This window comes from Pezoporus wallicus, unplaced genomic scaffold (genome assembly GCF_028554395.1).
Source record: "Pezoporus wallicus isolate ANWC-B61680 ecotype Strahan unplaced genomic scaffold, APGP_CSIRO_Pwel_v1 contig_13748, whole genome shotgun sequence".
Taxonomy (NCBI): domain Eukaryota; kingdom Metazoa; phylum Chordata; class Aves; order Psittaciformes; family Psittacidae; genus Pezoporus; species Pezoporus wallicus.
This window is the reverse complement of record NW_026636988.1, coordinates 126,214-144,946: the sequence shown is the minus strand read 5'-3', so window position 1 is coordinate 144,946 and position 18,733 is coordinate 126,214. Positions and strand designations below refer to the sequence as shown.

The 18,733-nt window shown below is 56.9% G+C and overlaps 1 protein-coding gene across 14 annotated transcripts in view; it reads right to left on the bottom strand.

Annotated features, from left to right (window-relative positions):
* Window positions 1-18,733, bottom strand: part of SRCIN1 (SRC kinase signaling inhibitor 1) — a 68,428-nt gene that overhangs the window by 36,164 nt on the left and 13,531 nt on the right. For 10 of the 14 annotated variants that reach the window (XM_057402608.1, XM_057402614.1, XM_057402613.1 and 7 more), the window contains one exon: window positions 2,876-3,159. In XM_057402608.1, coding sequence (XP_057258591.1) covers window positions 2,876-3,159 — 284 coding nt within the window. Of the gene's footprint in view, window positions 1-2,875; window positions 3,160-5,872; window positions 6,359-11,483; window positions 11,660-11,857; window positions 12,195-18,733 lie in introns of those variants that run through there. The other 4 variants (XM_057402611.1, XM_057402622.1, XM_057402609.1 and 1 more) reach the window with 2 other exon arrangements.

Sequence of the window (18,733 nt, the reverse complement as noted above, 5' to 3'; positions counted from 1 at the left end):
CTTAGGAGCTGCAGGGCACCCGAGCAGACAGGGCTGAATGATGTTTTACCTGCTTACAGGGAAAGGAGGGGGTGTAATCCCTTCTTTTCTGGGATTTATCACTTATCTGCACTAAAACCATGTTGTCCTGGGTGGTACATACCCTCTGAGCCCCATCCCAAACGCACATCCAATAGGAATGTGGGCATTAGTAGGAAGCAGGGAGGGGTGATGGGGTTACCTCTTTGAACCATCATCTAATTATTTTTTTTAGATGCTATTAACTTTATATATATATATAAGCATAATGAGATAGAGATACAGGTATATAGATGCATAGGTGTATAAGTATATAGGTATATGGATATATAGGTATATGGGATAGATACATAGGCATATGGGTATATAGACATATAGGTATATGGGATAGATACATGGGCATATAGAGATATAGGTATATGGGATACATAGGTATATAGATATATAGGTATATGGGTATATAGGTATATAGATATATAGGTATATGTGCATTCAGTATCGGGTACCACAGGGTGGCCCCATCCAAACCGTGCATCCCAGAGCACACTGATAAGAATCCCAGCCGTGCCATCCCTCTCCTTCTAGATTTCCCCTTCCCAGGGTAGGATTCCCCCCCTCCAAAGCAGCCTCAAAGCCCAGGAGCCAACGTGCTCCGTCAGCCACCTCATCCCAATTCCCATGCCCCTCTTTATTGTTAACGTTCCCATTTAACGCCTTCTCCCATCTGGGTTTTAAGCAAGCTCGCTGCCTCCTTGGACTTCTCCGCAGCTTTGCTAGCGGTCTGTTGGGTGTTGGTACAATGATTTCCCTGTGTTCCTTTCCCCCCCCCTGCTCTGTTATATATACATACGATTAAAATTAATATTGCTTTCCCTTCCCAATGCCTCAGCACGGGAACGCTGGCGTTTTGCTGCAGGCTTTGCTGCGCTGAAAGGGATGTTGACATTCCTGAAACGCTTCTTTTCACCTCTCATTTTGGCAAACGCATTGGAAATTACACATAAAACCCCAACAAAACAGCAAAGCCTGCTCGGAAATACCTGCCAGGCTCCCCTAGAAGAGCAAAGCAAGCTTCAAACGGTATAGGAAGGCCCAGAGTGTTGCATCCCAATGTCATTTAAAGGTTGGCCCCTGGGGTTTCCAGTGTTTTCTAGTTGCATTTTTCTCCCTGTTATTATTTACCACCCACAGGGAAAATGAGAGGAAAAAGGAAAGGAAACAAAAAAAAAAAATAGAGAAGAAGAATGGGATTTGGATGTTTTCTTTCCCCACCGGTTGCAAAGATGTGATGCTTGTGGCTGGGCTGATGGATGGAGTTGAGCCCTTAGCATCATGCCCAGGGCAGGGGGATGAAGCCAACCTGGACCCACAGCCCTAAGCAAGGGGCTCCAGGGATACAAGATCATTCCAGAATCCAACCCATTTGCCTTTGACCTGCTAAAACTCCCCCAAAGCTCAGACCCTGAGTCAACAGGAGCTGGTTTTTTCTCCTTGTAGCCGCTGATATTAAAAACTACCCAAAACAGTCTTGAAATCATTGCAATAACAGGGGAAAGATTTCTGGTTATTTACTGAGAAATGTCACTCGGGTTGGAAATGTCACCACCAGCCAACAGCCTGCCACCAAAACAGGGATGCTGTGCTGCTGAGGATCTCTTTTTAGCAAGGAGAGGGGCTGCAGAGTGGGGACACCCCCCCCAGTGCACCCCAACACCGAGGAGACAGCGATGGCGATGCCTCGGCATGCAGGGTTTTCCTTACAAAGCCGGTTTCTTTGTGGGATTCAGCGCCTGCATCCCACCGGGAGGTGTCTAGTTGGGGATGATATAAGATCTTTCTTTCCAGGCACTTCCTCCAGCAGCTCTGTGCTCACCCTCCCCTGTGCCTCCTCATAGAAGTGCCAGTTTAGGTGGGGATTTATCACTGCCCCAACAGCATCGCTTCCGCATCACTGGTACCCAGACCAGGATGGGCTCCCCAGCACCCTGGGATGCTGCCTAGCCCAGGGGTGCACCCCCAGCCATGGGGACCACTCAACCCTTGGGCTCTGCTGCTTTCAGCAGGGGTGCCCAGACACATCCTGCTCCAAAGACCAGCAGGTCCTTGGGGTGGGATTGACTCCATGGGGACCTGGTAACCAAAGGATGTGGATGCTAAATCCTGGCACGTGTCACCCATCCCCATCCCACACTGCACAGCAGCACATGCTGAGGTAGAGCAACAGCTCCTCACTGCCTCATCCTGCCCCATAGCCCCTCCTGAGCTCAGCAGCCCCCCAGCACCTTGTGGGGCAGTCAGGAGGGAGATATCTGCCCCAAGAGCTGCACTGACCCCCCAGCTCAGAAAGCATCCATCCTGTCTCTGGTGCTGCACCAGTATCTTCAGTTTTGGGGGGTTCATAGCACAGAGGAGAGCCAGGCATGCAGCAGCACTTGCAAACACCAGCCCATGGGTCCAGCTGCCCCTTTCCGGGTGAGTTTGGGGTCTGCAGCCATCACCCCCACCCCTCTGCATGGAGAAACACCCCTCTCCTCCCCATTATTGCTGCCAGCCAGTGGGATTGAATCCACTCGCATGGCTGGATGAATCTGCCTGGGAGCCCTCCAGCCCTGGGGAGGGATGGAGGTGCTCCCCAGTAGGGCTGAGGGATGCTCCCCAAAAGGGCTGGAGGATGCTTCTCCCCAAGGATAGAGGATGCTCTTCCTCAGACCTGGGGGATGCTCCCCCTCAGGCTACTGCAAGCAGCCACCCATTTCATGCACCATCCAAACCCCCATTGAGCCTCTTCTCCCGCAGCCAGCCCCAAAGGGTGAGATGTGGTCCCCATCCCCTCCAGCCCCAAGAAGACGCCCCGTACCTGGTCCCGCATACGTTCCTGCTGCCCCCGGAGCGCCAGTGCATGCTGTGGGTACTTGTTCTTCAGGTGGTCCATGAATGCATCCCTCTTGCGCTCCATCTCCGACTTCTGGAGGCCGGTGAGGGCCTCCAGGCTCTGGGCAGCGATGACGGTGTGCCGGCGCTCCGAGGTGTGCACCAGCCCTACATTGGAGAAGCGCCGGGTGCCGTTGCCCAGGGTCCGGTATTCCCGCGGGTACTCGGCATCATCGGCCGAGATCATGTGGGTGCTCGTCCTCTCGGGATCTGCACAGGGAGGGGGGAGAGCAGAACAGGGTCAGGACCAGCCCTGGGGCAGCCCCACTGCTATGGGGCAGAGGTGGGGTGCTGAGATTTGGGGATGGGGAGGGGGTTTTAAGCTAGAGGTGAGCAGAGCCTGGATGGGAGCGGGAGCATCCCTCAGTGGGATGGGTTGGGGGGTGCAGGGTTTATGCCCCTGCGATGGCAGTGGGCATGGGGCTGGTGGTGGCAGGAGATGGATGGGGCAGGGGAGGGAGCAGGAGGGATGGAGGGGCTGGGATGCCACCGAGACCACGATGTTCAGACCAAATCATGGCTAAAACAGTGCTGGGTCATGGAAACAGCACAGACAAGACACAGGAGCCAGGCACCGCTCCAGAGCACAGACAGATGAGGGGGGGGGGACATGGACACATGGACAAACCAAAAAGAAAATGAAAGGGGGGGCCATGGTGAGGGGATGCTGGTGTCTGCCCATCCTGCACTGTGCTGATGCCCATGAGAGCATGCAGGACCCCTATGTCCTCCCTGCCAGGTCCTGCTGGACCCCCTCCATACCATCAGACCCCATCCTGCATCCACTGCTCCCAGCACCCATGGGCACCGAACTCAGCAGCACCACGGCACCCTCTGCTCCATCCCATCCCATCCCGCTCAGACAGCTCCCCCCATCCCGGGCAGCAGAGCAGGCAGCGAGTGCAGGCAGGGTGCAGGCAGCACAGGGGAAGGGACTCGCCCCTTTGCTAATAATCCATGAGCTGCACGTTGTGGGGTTCCTGGGAAGCTGTGCCCAGCGCCAGCGCTGATGGATGCCTGGAAGTCCCTGCACGCTGCCAGCGCCTGGCACCTCCTGCCTGGCTGCAGGATGGGGCCACCCCACAGCCCATAGCCCCTTGCCCAGACCAAGAAGCCACTTGTGAGGGTCTGATGGCATCGGAACCTTTTGCCCCACAGCCCTGGGCTGGTCCTGGCCGCTGCCACCGTGCCCAACGCTGCCTTTGGCACTTCTAACTAGTTTGGCAAGCCGCAGCAAGCGTACTGCAGGGATTCACCACGTTACAGCTTTCCTTTTTCACTCACCATTTAACCTTGATCCATTATTCATCTCTCTCCTTGTCCTTCTACTCACACCCCCCCCCCCCCCCTTCATTCCAAAGTTCCTGTTAAGCAAATCATAAGCGGGTTTTTCCTTTTCCCTTAATTATTTATCAGCACCACGTATTAGCTTTATATCAACTGATTGTGTTTTTAATGTAGGACAGGACTCTAGCGTGTGTTACAGACCTAACTCCTCTGCTCAAGGTCATACAATGGGGTTTGCTACGAGCCAGGCAGGGACATCACGCTCCCAGCAATGCAATGCCATGGGGACATCCTTACCCTTGCCCAATGCCTGAGGACATCCCTTTCCTCCTCTAAAACACAACCGGTCCAGCTCCATCACCAAATGGGACCTCAGCCAGGGGACCATCACCCCCTTACCCAGGAGGTGGAATCTGAGTGAGAGCTGAAGCTCCCGTTCCCTCATCACTTTGCTCAGGTGCCTGCATCACCACATCGTGGTGGCACATCTGCCCCATGCAAAACACCCCGAGATCATGGAATCCCAGACTGATCTGGGTTAAAGGGGCCTTAAAGCTCCTCCAGCTCCAACCCCTGCCACGGGCAGGGACACCTTCCACTAGAGCAGCTTGCTCCAAGCCCCATCCAACCTGGCCTTGGTTCCCTGCAGCCACCTCCCAAGCGCATCCACCAGCCCTGAGTGTAGCATCCCTGGGCTGAGGCCACATTCCCAGCTCCTTCCCACCCTTCTCCTCCTGCTCCCGATGCCAAGCCATGCATCAGCATGCAGATCTCCGCTCCCTAATTACATGCTCCAAGAGCGGAACGCGCCAGCTCTCTGCCTCTGCCGACTGCTAAAAAGGGTGATTTGAAAAGCCCTGCACAATCTGCACCGGGGTCAGAGCAAAGCTGGAAGCCACTGGGGGTTCTTCCCCTCCCGGCTGTGCTGCATCCGCTCCCACATCCCTCATCAGGCAGCCCATGGTCCATAAACCCCATTAAACTGAGAAGAGGAAAAGCCACCACAGACACACGTGTACCTGTCCCCACGCTGGCCACCTTTTCCCCTTTCAGGTATCCCAGCCCGGAGTGGGAGGAGGCAATTTGATAACAGCCAACAACTGGGATAGGGGGGCTCCTTTGGAAAGGGACCTTAAACCTCACGGGGTCGTGCTTCCCTGGCACTGTGCATGGGGAAAGGACACTGAGTGTAGAATGGTTCGGGTTGGAAGGGATCTTAAAGATCATCTGGTTCCATCCCTCCTAATCCCTCCTGGCTTCACCTCAAGGGGATGATTGCATCCTGCCACCCAAAAGCATAGAATAGAATCACAGAATGGTTTGGGTTGGAAAGGACCTTAAAAATCATCCGGTTCCAACCCCCTGCCAGGGACAGGGACAAATCCTCCCACCAAGTTGTCTCTCTTCCCCCTCCGCAGATCCCATGGAGGGATGCTGGAGCAGTGGTACCCGCTCACAGGCTGCCCCGCTGCCAGCAGCAGCAGATCCCTGCAAAGTGCTTCCAGGGGCTGCTTCCAAGTAGGTCAACGGAGCGGGAGAGCCGGTGGCCGGAGCCCACCCAGGGTCCCCCCTTCAGCCCTGCCCCAGCCCATCCAAGCGGGGTGTCCCCAAGCGCAGGGACCACCCCATCGCTTACCCGCGGGAGCAGGACAGCTTCCATGGCGGCTGGAAAACTGCTTCGGTGGCCCGGCGGAGGCAGCCCCCGGGGCTCCAGGGGCTGGAGGAGACTCCTTGGCCGGGCGCAGGGCTCCCAGCGCAACCAAAATCCCACGGTAAATCCTGGCGAGTCCCTCTCCGAGCAGGCGGAGGTTGAGGGAGCGCGGTTCCCTTTGCCGATTCATTCATCCATCTCCCTTACCTGCCAGCAAAGGGGGTCACCCGGCCCGGGACCACAGCCCCGGCTCCTAGCAGGATGCGGCCAGCGCCTCCATCCCAGGAAAGCAGCAGCACCGGAGGTGCTTTGGGTGATGCTCTTGCAGCTCAAGTAGCGGCTCTCCACCAGCGCCCTGCTCCTTCAAAGGGAGATGGGGATGGGAAAGATCCCTAAAGCCCTGCCCCGTGCTGCGGGTGCTGCCCCACAGGAGCGAGAACAACGGCAGGGTCGGCGGTACGGTCCTCTCTGATCCCCTCCGCCCCCCCCCCCCCCCCCCCCCGCAGCAGCTTGGCAGGGCTTTATCAAGAAGAGGATCTTTCAAACACAGTTTATTACTGCAGTTGCATAAATCTTCACGAGGCAGCGAAGCTCAGGCGGGTCGGGAAAGCAGCGGCAGTTACCGGAGCATGAAACGCAGCCCGAGAAAGCGATTGTACAGAAGGGGATGAGGCGAGGGGAAGGAGAGAGCCCGCTCCGAGAGAAAGGGAGGTGAAAGAATAGAAGCCCCCCGGAGCGATGCGGTTCCCCCGCACCCGGCCATTAAGGCAGCGGGGAAGAGCCCTGCGATGCTCTGGGATGCGCTCGCCTTCCTCCCAGAGGCTGCGGCTGCTGCACTGCCAGCCCACTGCCTGCACAGCACCCACGGAGGCTGCCCAGCACCCAGAGCTCTGCTCAGCACTAACCCCTTCCCTGCCGTGCTGCTGCCAGGCACTGGGGACCGGAGGCACGACTGGGAAGTGCATCCATGGCTCTGGATACACTTAACTCCTGTTGTGCCGCACAGCCAAACTCAGTGGGCACCCCGGAAATGAACACCTTTACCCAAGCTAGGACCTGGTGGGGTAAAGGGACCTTCAGAGTCATTTGCTGCCCAGGGCATCCCTGATGCTGGCACAGGGATGCTCTGTTTGTGCTCATTTCGGGATGGCCAAGTGCCTTGCGGGGTCTGCCCATAGCTCCCATCTCACCCCCACAATAGGACCAGCAAACACAGCCCAAAACCACTGCAGCTGCATGTGTGTTGGTGTTCTCCTTTGGAAGCTGTGCCCAGGAGCAGCAATGAGGCAGTGACACACCAGGGGGGACATGAGTGTCCCCCCCCACAGCACCACCCAGAGCCAAACGGACCCAGCCATCAGCACTGCTTTACAGAGCCAGGTCTTGTTTAAAATCAACCTGCAGAGGAACACATCCCTGGTTTGAGCTCAGCCTATGGGCTATGGATGCCCCTATCCCATGGGAATGGCAGGTGTGGGACAGACCCATGGCTCATCCCAGCACACGGGTGTTGAAGTGAAGGCATCTGCACACTCTTCCTCATCCCTCGCTCAGCGCCGGTGAGCAATACAAGGAGGGAAGCTGAAGCATCCCTGCCTTCCTCTTGCTCCCGGGATGATGGAGAGCCAGCACCAAACCGCCTGGGAAAAGCCAGGCAGTGCCAAGGCCACCCATGAGGGACCGCTAGCATCCATCCCAGGACAAAGCTCCCCATGCCCATGCTCTGGGAGGTGGGGGCTGTGGCTCTCCCATCTCCTCTCCCCATCCCAAAGGATCTCTCCCAGCTTAGCCCGGGCTCAGCAGCTCCCCGCAGTGCTTTTCACTCCCAAATTCGAGTGGAACCAAGGAAAAATAAAGCACCACCCGCTGACCATTTCATTGGGAACTTCCCAGCCGGGGCCGTGCTGATCCCACCGGCACCACAGCCAGGACACCGTGCCAGTCCGGATGCGACCCTGCAGACCTGCCTGTCCCCAGCCTCTACGTGCCCTGGATGCTGCCTGCACCCCACCAGCGCCAGCCCTACCGATGCTGCTGACAAGGAGCCGGTCCAAAGCAATGTTGGTGCCCCCTGGTTGCTTCCCAGTTGGAGCATGGGATGATCCAGCTGGCAGCTCTCCACCGCACTGCCCTGACAAGCAGCTCCTTTAACTTTGGAAGCAGAGAAAAGACCGGATAAATTCCCATGTCATTGTCAAACCCCAAACCGAAGGAGAAATCCCATCTGGCCAGCCCTGTGAAAAGCAGCAGCTACTTCCCACCTCGCCGGGTGTTATGACACCCACACATGCACATGGAAACGGGAGAGGAGTTCACTTCCTAGATCCCATGGACAGCAGTGCCAAGAGCAGGACCAGCACGCCCGACTGCTCACTTTGTGCTCAGGATCAGAGCCCTATCCCCACATCCTTTGACATGAGGCACATGAGCCAGGCTGCTCCCCATGCTGCCATCTGCAAAAGGGGGACCTGGCACCCAAGAAGCTCCTCCAGCCTGGTCCGCTTCATCCTGCAGCTCCTGTTGTGGTGTCCCTGCCACCACCCTGCCTGTCTCTGCCTGCACACAGAACGAGCATCCCATTACAGCAGCTGAAAAGCATCAACCAGCCCCTGTCCTTCCTTTTCCTCACCCTGTCTCCTTGACTCAGCATCTCCCTGGAATCTCCTGCCAGGTCCAAGTTGGGAACCATCCCTACCCTCACCCGAGTGCTGCAGTGACCAGAAGGGACAGCACCAAGCACAGATGTGACCTGACCTGCATCATAGGCCTGGTACACAGCATCAGGGGATGCTCTGAGGGCAACCGACGGGCAGAAATGCCCTCATCACCATGCAGTAAGAGCAGCATCCAAGTGGAAGTTTCTCCCCACATGTCCTTGCCCTCCTGGAGACCCCAGCAATGGGAAGCATCGATCCCCAAGGAGCTTCCCATGCTTGGGCAAGGGCGAATAAGATGGGCAGAGGGCACAGGGAGGATGGGAAAGCCAGGGCAGATTTTTGCCCTGCCATCAGCTTCCTCTCTGACTGTTGGCAGGAGGCTGAAGGCAGCAGCATCCTCTGTGCATGGAGAGCATCCCTGCTGGGAACGGGAGGAGAAAGGAGCCCATGTACCCTTGGTGGGGATGGCTGGGGACATGCCAACAGCTTGGGGATGCAGGACACAAAGGAGAGGATGGAAGAGGCCAGGCTCTTCCCAGCACAGACACAAGCCACATTGTGGTCTGGTCTCCATACAGGCAGCAGTGATTTGAGACAGCGCAGCCTGGCAACTGGGTTGGAAGCAGTCAGATCTGAGCCTGGGGATCCCCTTTGGAGCCAGACGGGAGAGGGAAACTGAGGCACAGAGCCTCAGCTCAGGAATAGCCCCAGAGGCACAGCCGTACCCATCACGCTCCTGCAAAGCCAAGTCACAGCACGGGTCCTGGGCGCTCCTGCCTGGAGCTGCTCAGACAAATGCCTCTGGAAATCAATTCCAATCTATCAGGCATCACTTCAAGACACCAAATCGATGGCTCCTCTTAGCCCAGAGCAGAGGGAGGGAGGTGGGAGAGGGGGAAGGGATGAGGGTTGGGTCCAGTTGGAAGAAAATGGCTCCAAAGCCAGCTCTTGGTGTGGCAGAGAGCATGGGAGATGCATGTCTGCATGTGGTGCAGCTCCAGGGAGGGGCAGAGAGAGGGAAGGACAGAGGGGTGGAGGATGAAGGGATGGGAGGATGGAGGGAGGGAGGATGGAGGGATGGAGGATGGAAGGAGGGCATCATCTGAGCTCCCAGTCAGAGCTTTGGATTAATTTCTTCCTCTCATCTCTTTGCAAGCAGAGCAAGAGTGCAGAGGCACGGGGAGGTTGTGGAGCCTGCAGGGGGTGAGGAGGTGCTGGCAGAGAGGAGGAGGGAACACACATCACGACCAGAAATGAGTTCCTGACAGGACCATTGTTCCCTCTAATGAGACACTGAGGAGAGTCACTAAAGAGAGCAAGGCTGCCACAACCGCTTCCATGATGGGAGAAACGGGAACGGGCAAGCGTGGTCAGGCAGCAGGAGCCTCCAGCCTGGCCCATGGCCATAGGCAACTGTGAGCTTATAGCCAAGAGCCAGGCTGTTTGCTGCTCAAGGCATGCACCAGCTTGGGAACACAGGCAAAGCTGCACCTCGGAGAAGCCTGAGGTCGAAGGCAGAGACAAAATGCAACAAGTGGATGGAGAGGAAGGTTAAAGGATGGGAGACACCTCCCGTGCAGGGAAATGATGCAGGGGTGATGCTCCGGCCCCTTGTGCCAAACGCACTGGGTGCCATTCTCTAAGCCAGCTCAGCAGCACCTCTCATCTCCTGCCGTCAGCGCAGCGATGCTGACCGAGGGAGCTGCTGACAGGAGCTTCAACGTGCTGCACCCTATCAGGAGCTAATTCATCTGATAGAGCACGGCAGGGCTGAGGGAGGGAACCATCCCCCCTCCCATCATCGCTAAGGGAAGAATCCAAGCCAAACCCATGGCTTTTCCAGCCCTTGTGCTGCAGCCTGGAGTCACCACATGAGAAAGCGCCCAGGAGGGGGATTTTACCCAGCTTGGCACATTGGGGACCACTGGCTGCTCAGCCCGGCACAACACTTGGCCCATCTCTGCCTTGGCACGGGAAGACCCAACTCTTCCAAAGACTTGGCTCCTGCTGCCATCGTGATGTGCTTGGATGCACAGCCCGGAGCTCAGCAGGTCCAGCCACAGCACCGAGTGCTGCTCCCGCAGCCTCCAGGCTGGAATTATGGGGGAGCTGCCTTTTGGAGTGATTCCTGCCAGGAGATGGGGTGATGCCAGCTCTGGTGGCTGCGGGGGAGAGGCTGGAAGGAGCTGGTTTGGTGTTATGGAGGGGCTCAGGAAGGCTCCTGATGGGGTGTGGAGAACAGACCCTATTTATAAGCGCCCAGGTAGCAAGTAGGCGGGTGGCCACAGCCCGCTGTGCCAGCATGGTTAGTCACAGCTACTTAAAAATCAGGAATGCTGAAAACAACCTGCTCAGACCCACATCCAAAGCCTCTCCCAATCCAAAATCATGGCGTGAGATGCGACAATGCTTCACCGACAGCCTGATGAGAGACCCTGCGTGCACATGGCATGGGGATGCTGCTGGGACACGTCATCTCCTCTCCACAGGGCATGAGGACACTGAAGCACACAGTCCCTACAGCGCCTGGCTGGCACCACATTCCCCCACCTCGGAGTGGGATGCTGTAGGTGACACTAGGATGAGGTGCACCATCCCCAGAGGCAGATTCCATCCCTCCCGCTGGCACAGAGCAAACCCTCTTGCTCTCTCTTGCACTTCTTAACCCACACCAGGGCACATCACAAGGAGAGCTCCGGCCCTTCCACCAGCACCAGTCAGAAGCTGTCCAGGCAGCGAGGTTTAGTCAAGCAAAAGGAGGGCAGCAGCATCTGCCTGCAGCCCTGCTGCCTCCTCCCACCCCAATAAGCATCCGACCCAGCCCCACACTATCACCTCCCGGGGGGCAGAGCCCACCTTCATGGTGCTGGGACCATCCCCGAGGGACCAGCATCACCTGGTGCCTGCATCCCCATCGCGTCACCCCCCCTGGTCCATACCCACGAGCAACGGAGTGAGCCTGTAGTCCCCGGGCTCGGCGGGTCTCTCCTGCTCCCGCAGCCTCGGCACGGCTCTAGGGGAAGCTCCAAAGGGATGCTTTGCCCAGCGAGGAAGCATGGTGGTACCCAGGCAGCCGAGAGGAACCAGGAGACGGCTCGGAGCAGGGCTCCGAAATCTGTGTGACAAACACACGCATCTCATCGCATATGTTTAAACCGAGGGAAAGATGCTTTTCCTGATCACTTGGCATTTAAAGCGACACGTCAAGTTAAATCTAAGGAGACGGATGGAGCCGCTTGAGATGCTTGTGTTAATGAAATACGGGATCGGATCGTTATTAAACACGGATGCAGCGAGCTGGGGTGGTACCGACCTTATCACACGGCGCTGACCCGGAGGAAAGCTGCACGCAGCGACCGGCGGCGCTCAACCCTGTGGACACCGATCCCTCACATCCAGAGCCGGATCCCCCGCACCGGGAAGCGGAGCCGGAGCAGCGCTGGGTGCCTGGAGGAGCTCCGGAGCTGGTGCCCTGCTGCCACCCGGGTCCTGGCCCCCGTCAGTCCCCACTGCTGCCCCCAAACTAGCGAGGGGTGCGCGGCAGGGCTGTCTCCATGGCTCACAGGCAGTGCCACAGCTCCTCTGCCAGCCGCCATTGCATCCTCCCGGCTGCCAGCCAGCACTTTTCCTCACATCCTTTCCCTATCCCAGCAACTTCTCCCTTCCCTTCCCGCTTCGATTCCTCTTCCGATGCCTGTGTCTCCTGCTCTCCTGGTTCAGGCGGCTCGGAGCTCCCTGTAGGTCTCCGGGTGTGTTTTTTCCCCTTCTCTTCTGCTGGAAATGTCAACGTGCCCCCTCAAACACATCACATGGGCTGGGAGCCAGGAGCTGGTGCTCAGCCACCAGCGCTGCCACTGTCCCCTCCCTGTCCTGCCAAAGCAAGGGCTGGTGATGGGGCTATCGGCTCAAGGAGCCCTTCCTGTGCTCCCGCATCCGCCCTGGCTCTGGGTGCAACCCTGGAGGATGCAGGGTAACAGCAGAGCCCATTTCCAGGCTGGCATGGGCAGGGGTTGATGAAGTCACCCTGAAGGAGTGATGAACAGGCAGTGATGACCTGAGGGATACTTGGAGGCACAAGCCAGCTCCTCTTGGTTCACCCAAGCTAACGAAGACCATTGCTATGCCTGCATTCTGTGGGTGTTTTCCTGCCTCTCCCCACAAGGAAGATGCTGACCTCGTCACAGGTACTCCATAACTCAGGCTTTCCCCAACCCAAGGCCGTGACACCCCAGCACGGCCCTGACCTGTCCTGCAAGGATCCCCGATGGTCAAGCAGCACCCAAACACTGGGGCGATGCAATTGAGAGCGAATTCCAGCAGCACCCCAAAACCACCTGCACATGCATTTAGGGGAACACTTGCACTGTGGCTTTGCAAACTCCTCCTGTTTTCCTCCATCCCCCATTCCCGGTGTTTCTGCCTCCATCCAGCTCATTCTGACATCCTGAAGGATCTCTCATGGACTTACAACCACCCGAGCCCACTCAGGCCTGGCTGGGAAGGGCTGTAGAGCCCTCATACCAAAGACACATAGGTTGGTTTTATCCTCATTTCACAGATGGGGAAACTGAGGCATGCATGGAGCAGGGGGGGGGGGGGGGGGGGGTCAGGAGCACTTGTGGCTCAGAGCCCAGCAGTGGCAGGACAAGAAGGGAGAAGCTTGGGAGGGCTGGAGCCCTTCCAGGCTCTCCAACAGCCTTAGATGTGAGTCACAGCTGGCACAGGCATTCACTGCATTGACAACCCCCCAAAACCATGGTCCTCTTTGCTGAGCACTTCAGGAGGAGCTGGCTCCTGCACATCGTACACATAGAAGGGGCCTATTCCCCTTTCTCCTTCAGTTTGGGACCAAGGGCATCTCTCCCTTCACATTGATATCACAACTATCATGTGTACCCTGTGTGTTATTTGTATTGGCACAGCAGCTGTGCTCTGCTCGGCCAGCACCATGGGGAAGGGGTAGGATTTGCTCCAAAGAGCTTTGAGTCAATACAGGCAACAGAGGTGAGAGGCAAGGAGACACAGCCAAGGGCAAACAGCAGATCTGGGGCCCTCCTGCATGCCAGGACCCACAGCATCTCCCCTGTGCTCCCTATCACAGGATGCTAGAGCTGAAGCTGGAGGTTTGGGGCACAAAGAGTGTCTGGGGATGGGAGGATGCTACATGGGAAAAGCAAACACCATTACCGCCAGCAGGATTAATTGTCCTTCCTGCTGATCCCTGAAACCTGGCTCACTCCTGCTGCGGGGAGGGCCAGAGGATGGGGTGACCTTTTAATTCTGATTGCTCTGCGATGAGGAGTAAATAAGCATTATTATCAGTTAAAAGCTGCTCAGAAGGGCCCGCCTGCAGATCTGCTGCTGTCTCACATCCATCACATGGATGGTGCCCTCTCTCCTGCAGGTCAGACCCCCACACATCCCTTATTTCCAATGGGGAACTGAGCTGCCATGGAATGCCAAGGGCAGCACCAAGCACCCAGGTCTACCCCAGGATGCTTCCATCACCTCCAGCTCCCACCAGTACCGCCTGCTGCACCATCACCACAGGGATGGTCCTGCTGTCACTGTGGGAAGAGGCACCATTCCCTACACCCAGCCTTGCTCCATCACGGAGGCAAATGATTGCTTTCAAGTCCAAGGGGGATCTTCCCCCTCTGGGGCTTCCAAGGCTCCGACTTCTCTGCAGTGCAAACCTGAGTCACTTGCACATGTGAGAAGCCCATTTCTCAGTGACACCTCATCCTCACCAGGGACCTGCTGTGTGCCAGCAACGCAAGCCCCAGGGAGAGGCTGGTCAGAGGAGCTAACACACCAGGGTGAGACATCCCCATTTACACCTGCAATGCCAGACATGGCTCTTAGCAGCTACACAAGGAGCTGCTTTCAGACAGCAACAGCATCAAACCTGCCTGCAGGGGAGAAGGATGCCCATTGCCCTGCTCTTGTGCCTGCTCTCCAGCCGCTGGTGCCAGCTCCGGCCTCTTCCCTCCATCAGCCGATTCCTCCATCTCCATCCTCCTATTTACTCTGTAAGCTCTTTAGAAAGATGATTGCATCTCACAATGCCAGTGTACAGCCCCGAGCACAATGAAGCCTCGCTCTGCCCCGGCACCACTTCAATCCGCACAGTAAGACAGTCATGGGGTGGGAATACAGCCGGGACACAGAGCACAGCTTTGTGTCTGCTCACAACTGGGCTCAGCACACGCAGTCTATACAGCAATATTCATGCATGCGGTGCCCTGACACGCTGCTCACAGTAGGCCTATTGTACATCATTTAAACTACGAGATACTGGGGACTGACCAAGGAGATGCTGCTCAGAGCAGCGATGCTGAGTTCCAGTGCTGGAGAAGGAGCAGGAACCTGTTGCACCAGGCAGCCAAGGATGCTCAGGGAGGCAAAGAGGTGTTAACCAGGAGCAAATCATAGATTCCCAGACTGGTTTGGGTTGGAAGGGACCTTAAGATCTCTGGGCACCCTGTGCCAGCACCTCAGCACCCTCACAGGGAAGAACTCTGCCCAAGAGCTCATCTCAGTCTCCCCTCTGGCAGGTTCAAGCCATTCCCCTTGGCCTGGCCCTACATCCCTTGTCCCGAGCCCCTCTCCAGGTTTCCTGCAGCCCCTTTAGGCACTGGAGCTGCTCTAAGGTCTCCCCTTCAGGAGCCTTCTCTTCTCCAGGCTGGCCCAGCCCAGCTCTCTCAGCCTGGCTCCAGAGCAGAGCTGCTCCAGCCCTTGCAGCATCCCCATGGCCTCCTCTGAACTCACTCCACATCCCTCTTACATTGGGAGCTCCAGCTCCATGCTCAGTACCCTGCGTGCCCTGTGCTGTGCTGCTAGGGCCAGGTCCACCTTGTGGGAATGGACGTGCCCTATTCCTGGTGGCTGGGGAGAAAGAGATGTAGGATTTGAGCTGTTCTGGCATCCCCATGGACAGAGCCTTTCCTTGCTTGTCCCCAGGCGCTTGAAGCATCGGGGGGAAAAAGAAGGAGCCTCTGCTTAAAGCATCCACTCTGGTGCGACACTGAGCTGGGCAGTGCAGACCCGATGGGAAATCAGGGTCCCTCTTTCCCCTTCTCACTCCACAATGCCCATCACTGGGCCAGAAAAGGCCCCATTAAGACATGAGCCCTGCCTCAATATAGCGGTGGGGACTGTGATTGTGGGTCAGGCGCTTTATATCAGACCTTATCTCAGTCCTCAGGGTGTCACAGGCGTGAAGAACACCCTCACCCGTGCACAAGGGATGCGCTGGTCTCAGGGCAGCTTAGAGCTGGGTGGACAGAAAGGTCTTTTCCATCTCGGAGGCACTGATTGGACCACACCAGATGCATGTCTGCTGCTATCAGAAATGGGGAAGAAGCCAGATAAAGGAAAGGAAAATAAAATATCCATTGGAGACCTTTCGACACCACACAGTTAAATGCACTCAATGCATTTCACAGCTGAAGGGCCACGGAGCATAATTTCTCATTAAACCCAGCCAACTGATAGCTGATAAGTTCTTAAGCAATAAAAAAACCCCTCTTTTTAAACCCCCGCGAGCCCCCGGAGGTGTCAAAGCAGCTCGGGAGATGGCTCATCCCTAAAGGGAACAGATCTGCAGGAGAGAAACCAGCTCCACGTGGCTGCTCCGCCTGTCGAGGCTGCAGGCAACATCTGCCGAGGCTGGCATCACCCGGCAGCGCTGGCAGAGCCCATCACGGATCCAAGCCGGGATGTGCCAAGCGGTGGCAGGTGGAGCCGAAGGGAGGACTTGGCACCCGGAGGTGCATCAGCCTCCCACGGGGACCGGTGCTGCCGTGCGCCGGGGCTCGGCTCACAGTCGCATCTCAAGCTGTTCCGTCGGGCGCCCGCTTGGTGAGCCCATGGGGCTGGGGTTTTGCTCCCCAGCTGGTGAGGAAGCCAAAACCCGCCTGGAGAAGCGGGGAAGCGAGAGTTTGCTCCCCGAACGGCACAAGCCGAGCGGTGCCTGGCAGCGCAGCGCAGCCCCGAGCTGCTGCGGCACCCAACACCTCCCGGGCCAGGCTGGCGCCCGCAGCACCCGGCTCCCACCCGGTGCCGTGGCACAGCACCAAGTCCTTCCACGCTCAGGGTACTTCAGCACCCTTCTCCTTTTGCTCACTTGCTGAGCGCAGATGCAGCAAATCCCACTCGACCAACGGGATTCAGAGCTGAGCCTTGTCCCATCCTGGAGCCAGGGGGGGGTTTAGAGGAGACGTGCCCTGTTCTGCATTAAAATAGCAAAGGGAACATACGCCAGGGCCAGCTGCAGCAGCACTTGGTGCAGGATCAGATCCTGGTCCAGGTCTCTGGAAGGAGCTTTCCATTTTAGCTCTGCAGAGAGAAAGCCTTGGCAAGGGCTGTGCTGGGTTTTGGGGGGCCACAAGCTCCCTCCTCCCCAGCACTTTCTGGGGAAGCAGAGATCCCAAGTGCCACAGAGGAGGCTCATGGCTCTTCAAACCACTTGGCACGGAGCAGCTCTGCAAATGCTAAACTCTTTGAGTGCCTGGGGGCAAACCTGCAGGATGGGATGAATCAGGGGGTGTCACAGCAAGCCCTGGGAGCCGCATCCATCTGGACCAACCAATGATGCTGATGCTACTCCTTACCCACCTGGAAAGCCAAAGCTCTCCAGGACACCCATGCCAGAAGGGAAGCAGTCACCTGGCTTAAACCCAGAGGAAAGGTAGAAGGGGTTTAACAGTTACTTTGCAGGGCATGGAAAAAAAGCCTCAAGCACACATCCCTGGCGTAGGGATCAGCGACTCCGGAGCTGCCCAGGCATTTTGGCAACCCCTAGCTCCTCATCCCCTGGGAGCATCACACCCTCAACGCCCCTATGCCAGTCCCCATTACCAGAAATCCACTGCTTCCCAGTCAATCTTACTTTGAAGGCAGCCCTGGTTTACTCTGATTTAAATCAAAGCACCGCTAGCTACAGTGTGCTATTACCACTGCCAAAAACTGGGAACTAAATGGCATTTCCCCACTGCTCCATTTATATTTCTGTGCTCTTTACCCATTTGTAAACTGCAGGAGGGAACAATTTAAGGCATCTGAGTGAAATGCTTAAATTAACAATTTACAAATAGCTTAATTGAGGTCCTGGTCTCCCTCTTCCTGAGCAGAAGCTGCTAAACGATTGTGAATCATTCCCATTTATTGGTTCTTGTGCTGTGAATTACAGGCCCTGGACTACGATAAAGGCTTTAATACCTTGGTGCAGGCTGGGAGTACGCATCACTTACACCCAGCACTGCTGGTGACAGACGGCCACAGCCACGGATGGGAGCTGAGGAACCAGAAACCATGGGAAGAAGCAGGCAAGTGATACAGGAGATAGGCAAAAGTGCCTTGACTGGAGGGATGCTACAGGGTGTGCAGTCGTCTTGGGGGCTTTCTATAGCTCTGAATAAGGGGCTGAGGGGTTTGCACTGGTGGAACACTGGGAAGAGGTTGGTGCTTAGATGCAGTTTGGAGGATGGGGAAGGTCAGCCCCATGGCTTGGTCACAGCGGGGAGCTGGGGTTTCACGCACCACCCCATGAAACCAGTAGTTGAATGCAACAACCCATTCCCCAGCAGCAGCCTCCACTGCAGACCCCAGGTCCCGGGGCTGGGCCTTGCACCTCATCCATCCCTCCCAGAAGTCCATTCCCAGCAGGAAAAGAGAGGAGCAGCCCCCGGGGAGGGCTGGGATCTGCTCTGCCTGCAGCCTCGCACTTGTTAAACCTCTCGCTGGCAGCCAAGGACACTCACGTCTGCATCAAACTCCTCAGCTCCCAGTCTAATTCTGGCACATCAGACAGTAATTATAGGTACATCACCGGCGCTGACAAGTCTGGAGCTCGTCATTCCCTGTCAGCACGGCACTGCAGACACCCCACAGGGAGCACAGAGGGGCCATGGCCCTCCCACCCGCTCCTGGCTCTATTTTAGGGATCTCTTCGCACTCCTGAGACCCCCCCCCCATTACCAGGGACTCATCCCACCACCATCAGCCCCGTCCGTCTCTGGGTGCTGGCTGGAAAGGGAGCTCCATCACCTATGGGGTTCCATGGCCCTGGACCGTGTTGAGGTGGAAATTGCATGTGGGGGGAGAAGCAATGATTTTAATTAAAAGGCAAATGACTGCACTGGAAGTTGACTTGAAGCACAGAGATATTAAAAAGCCATTGACTCTG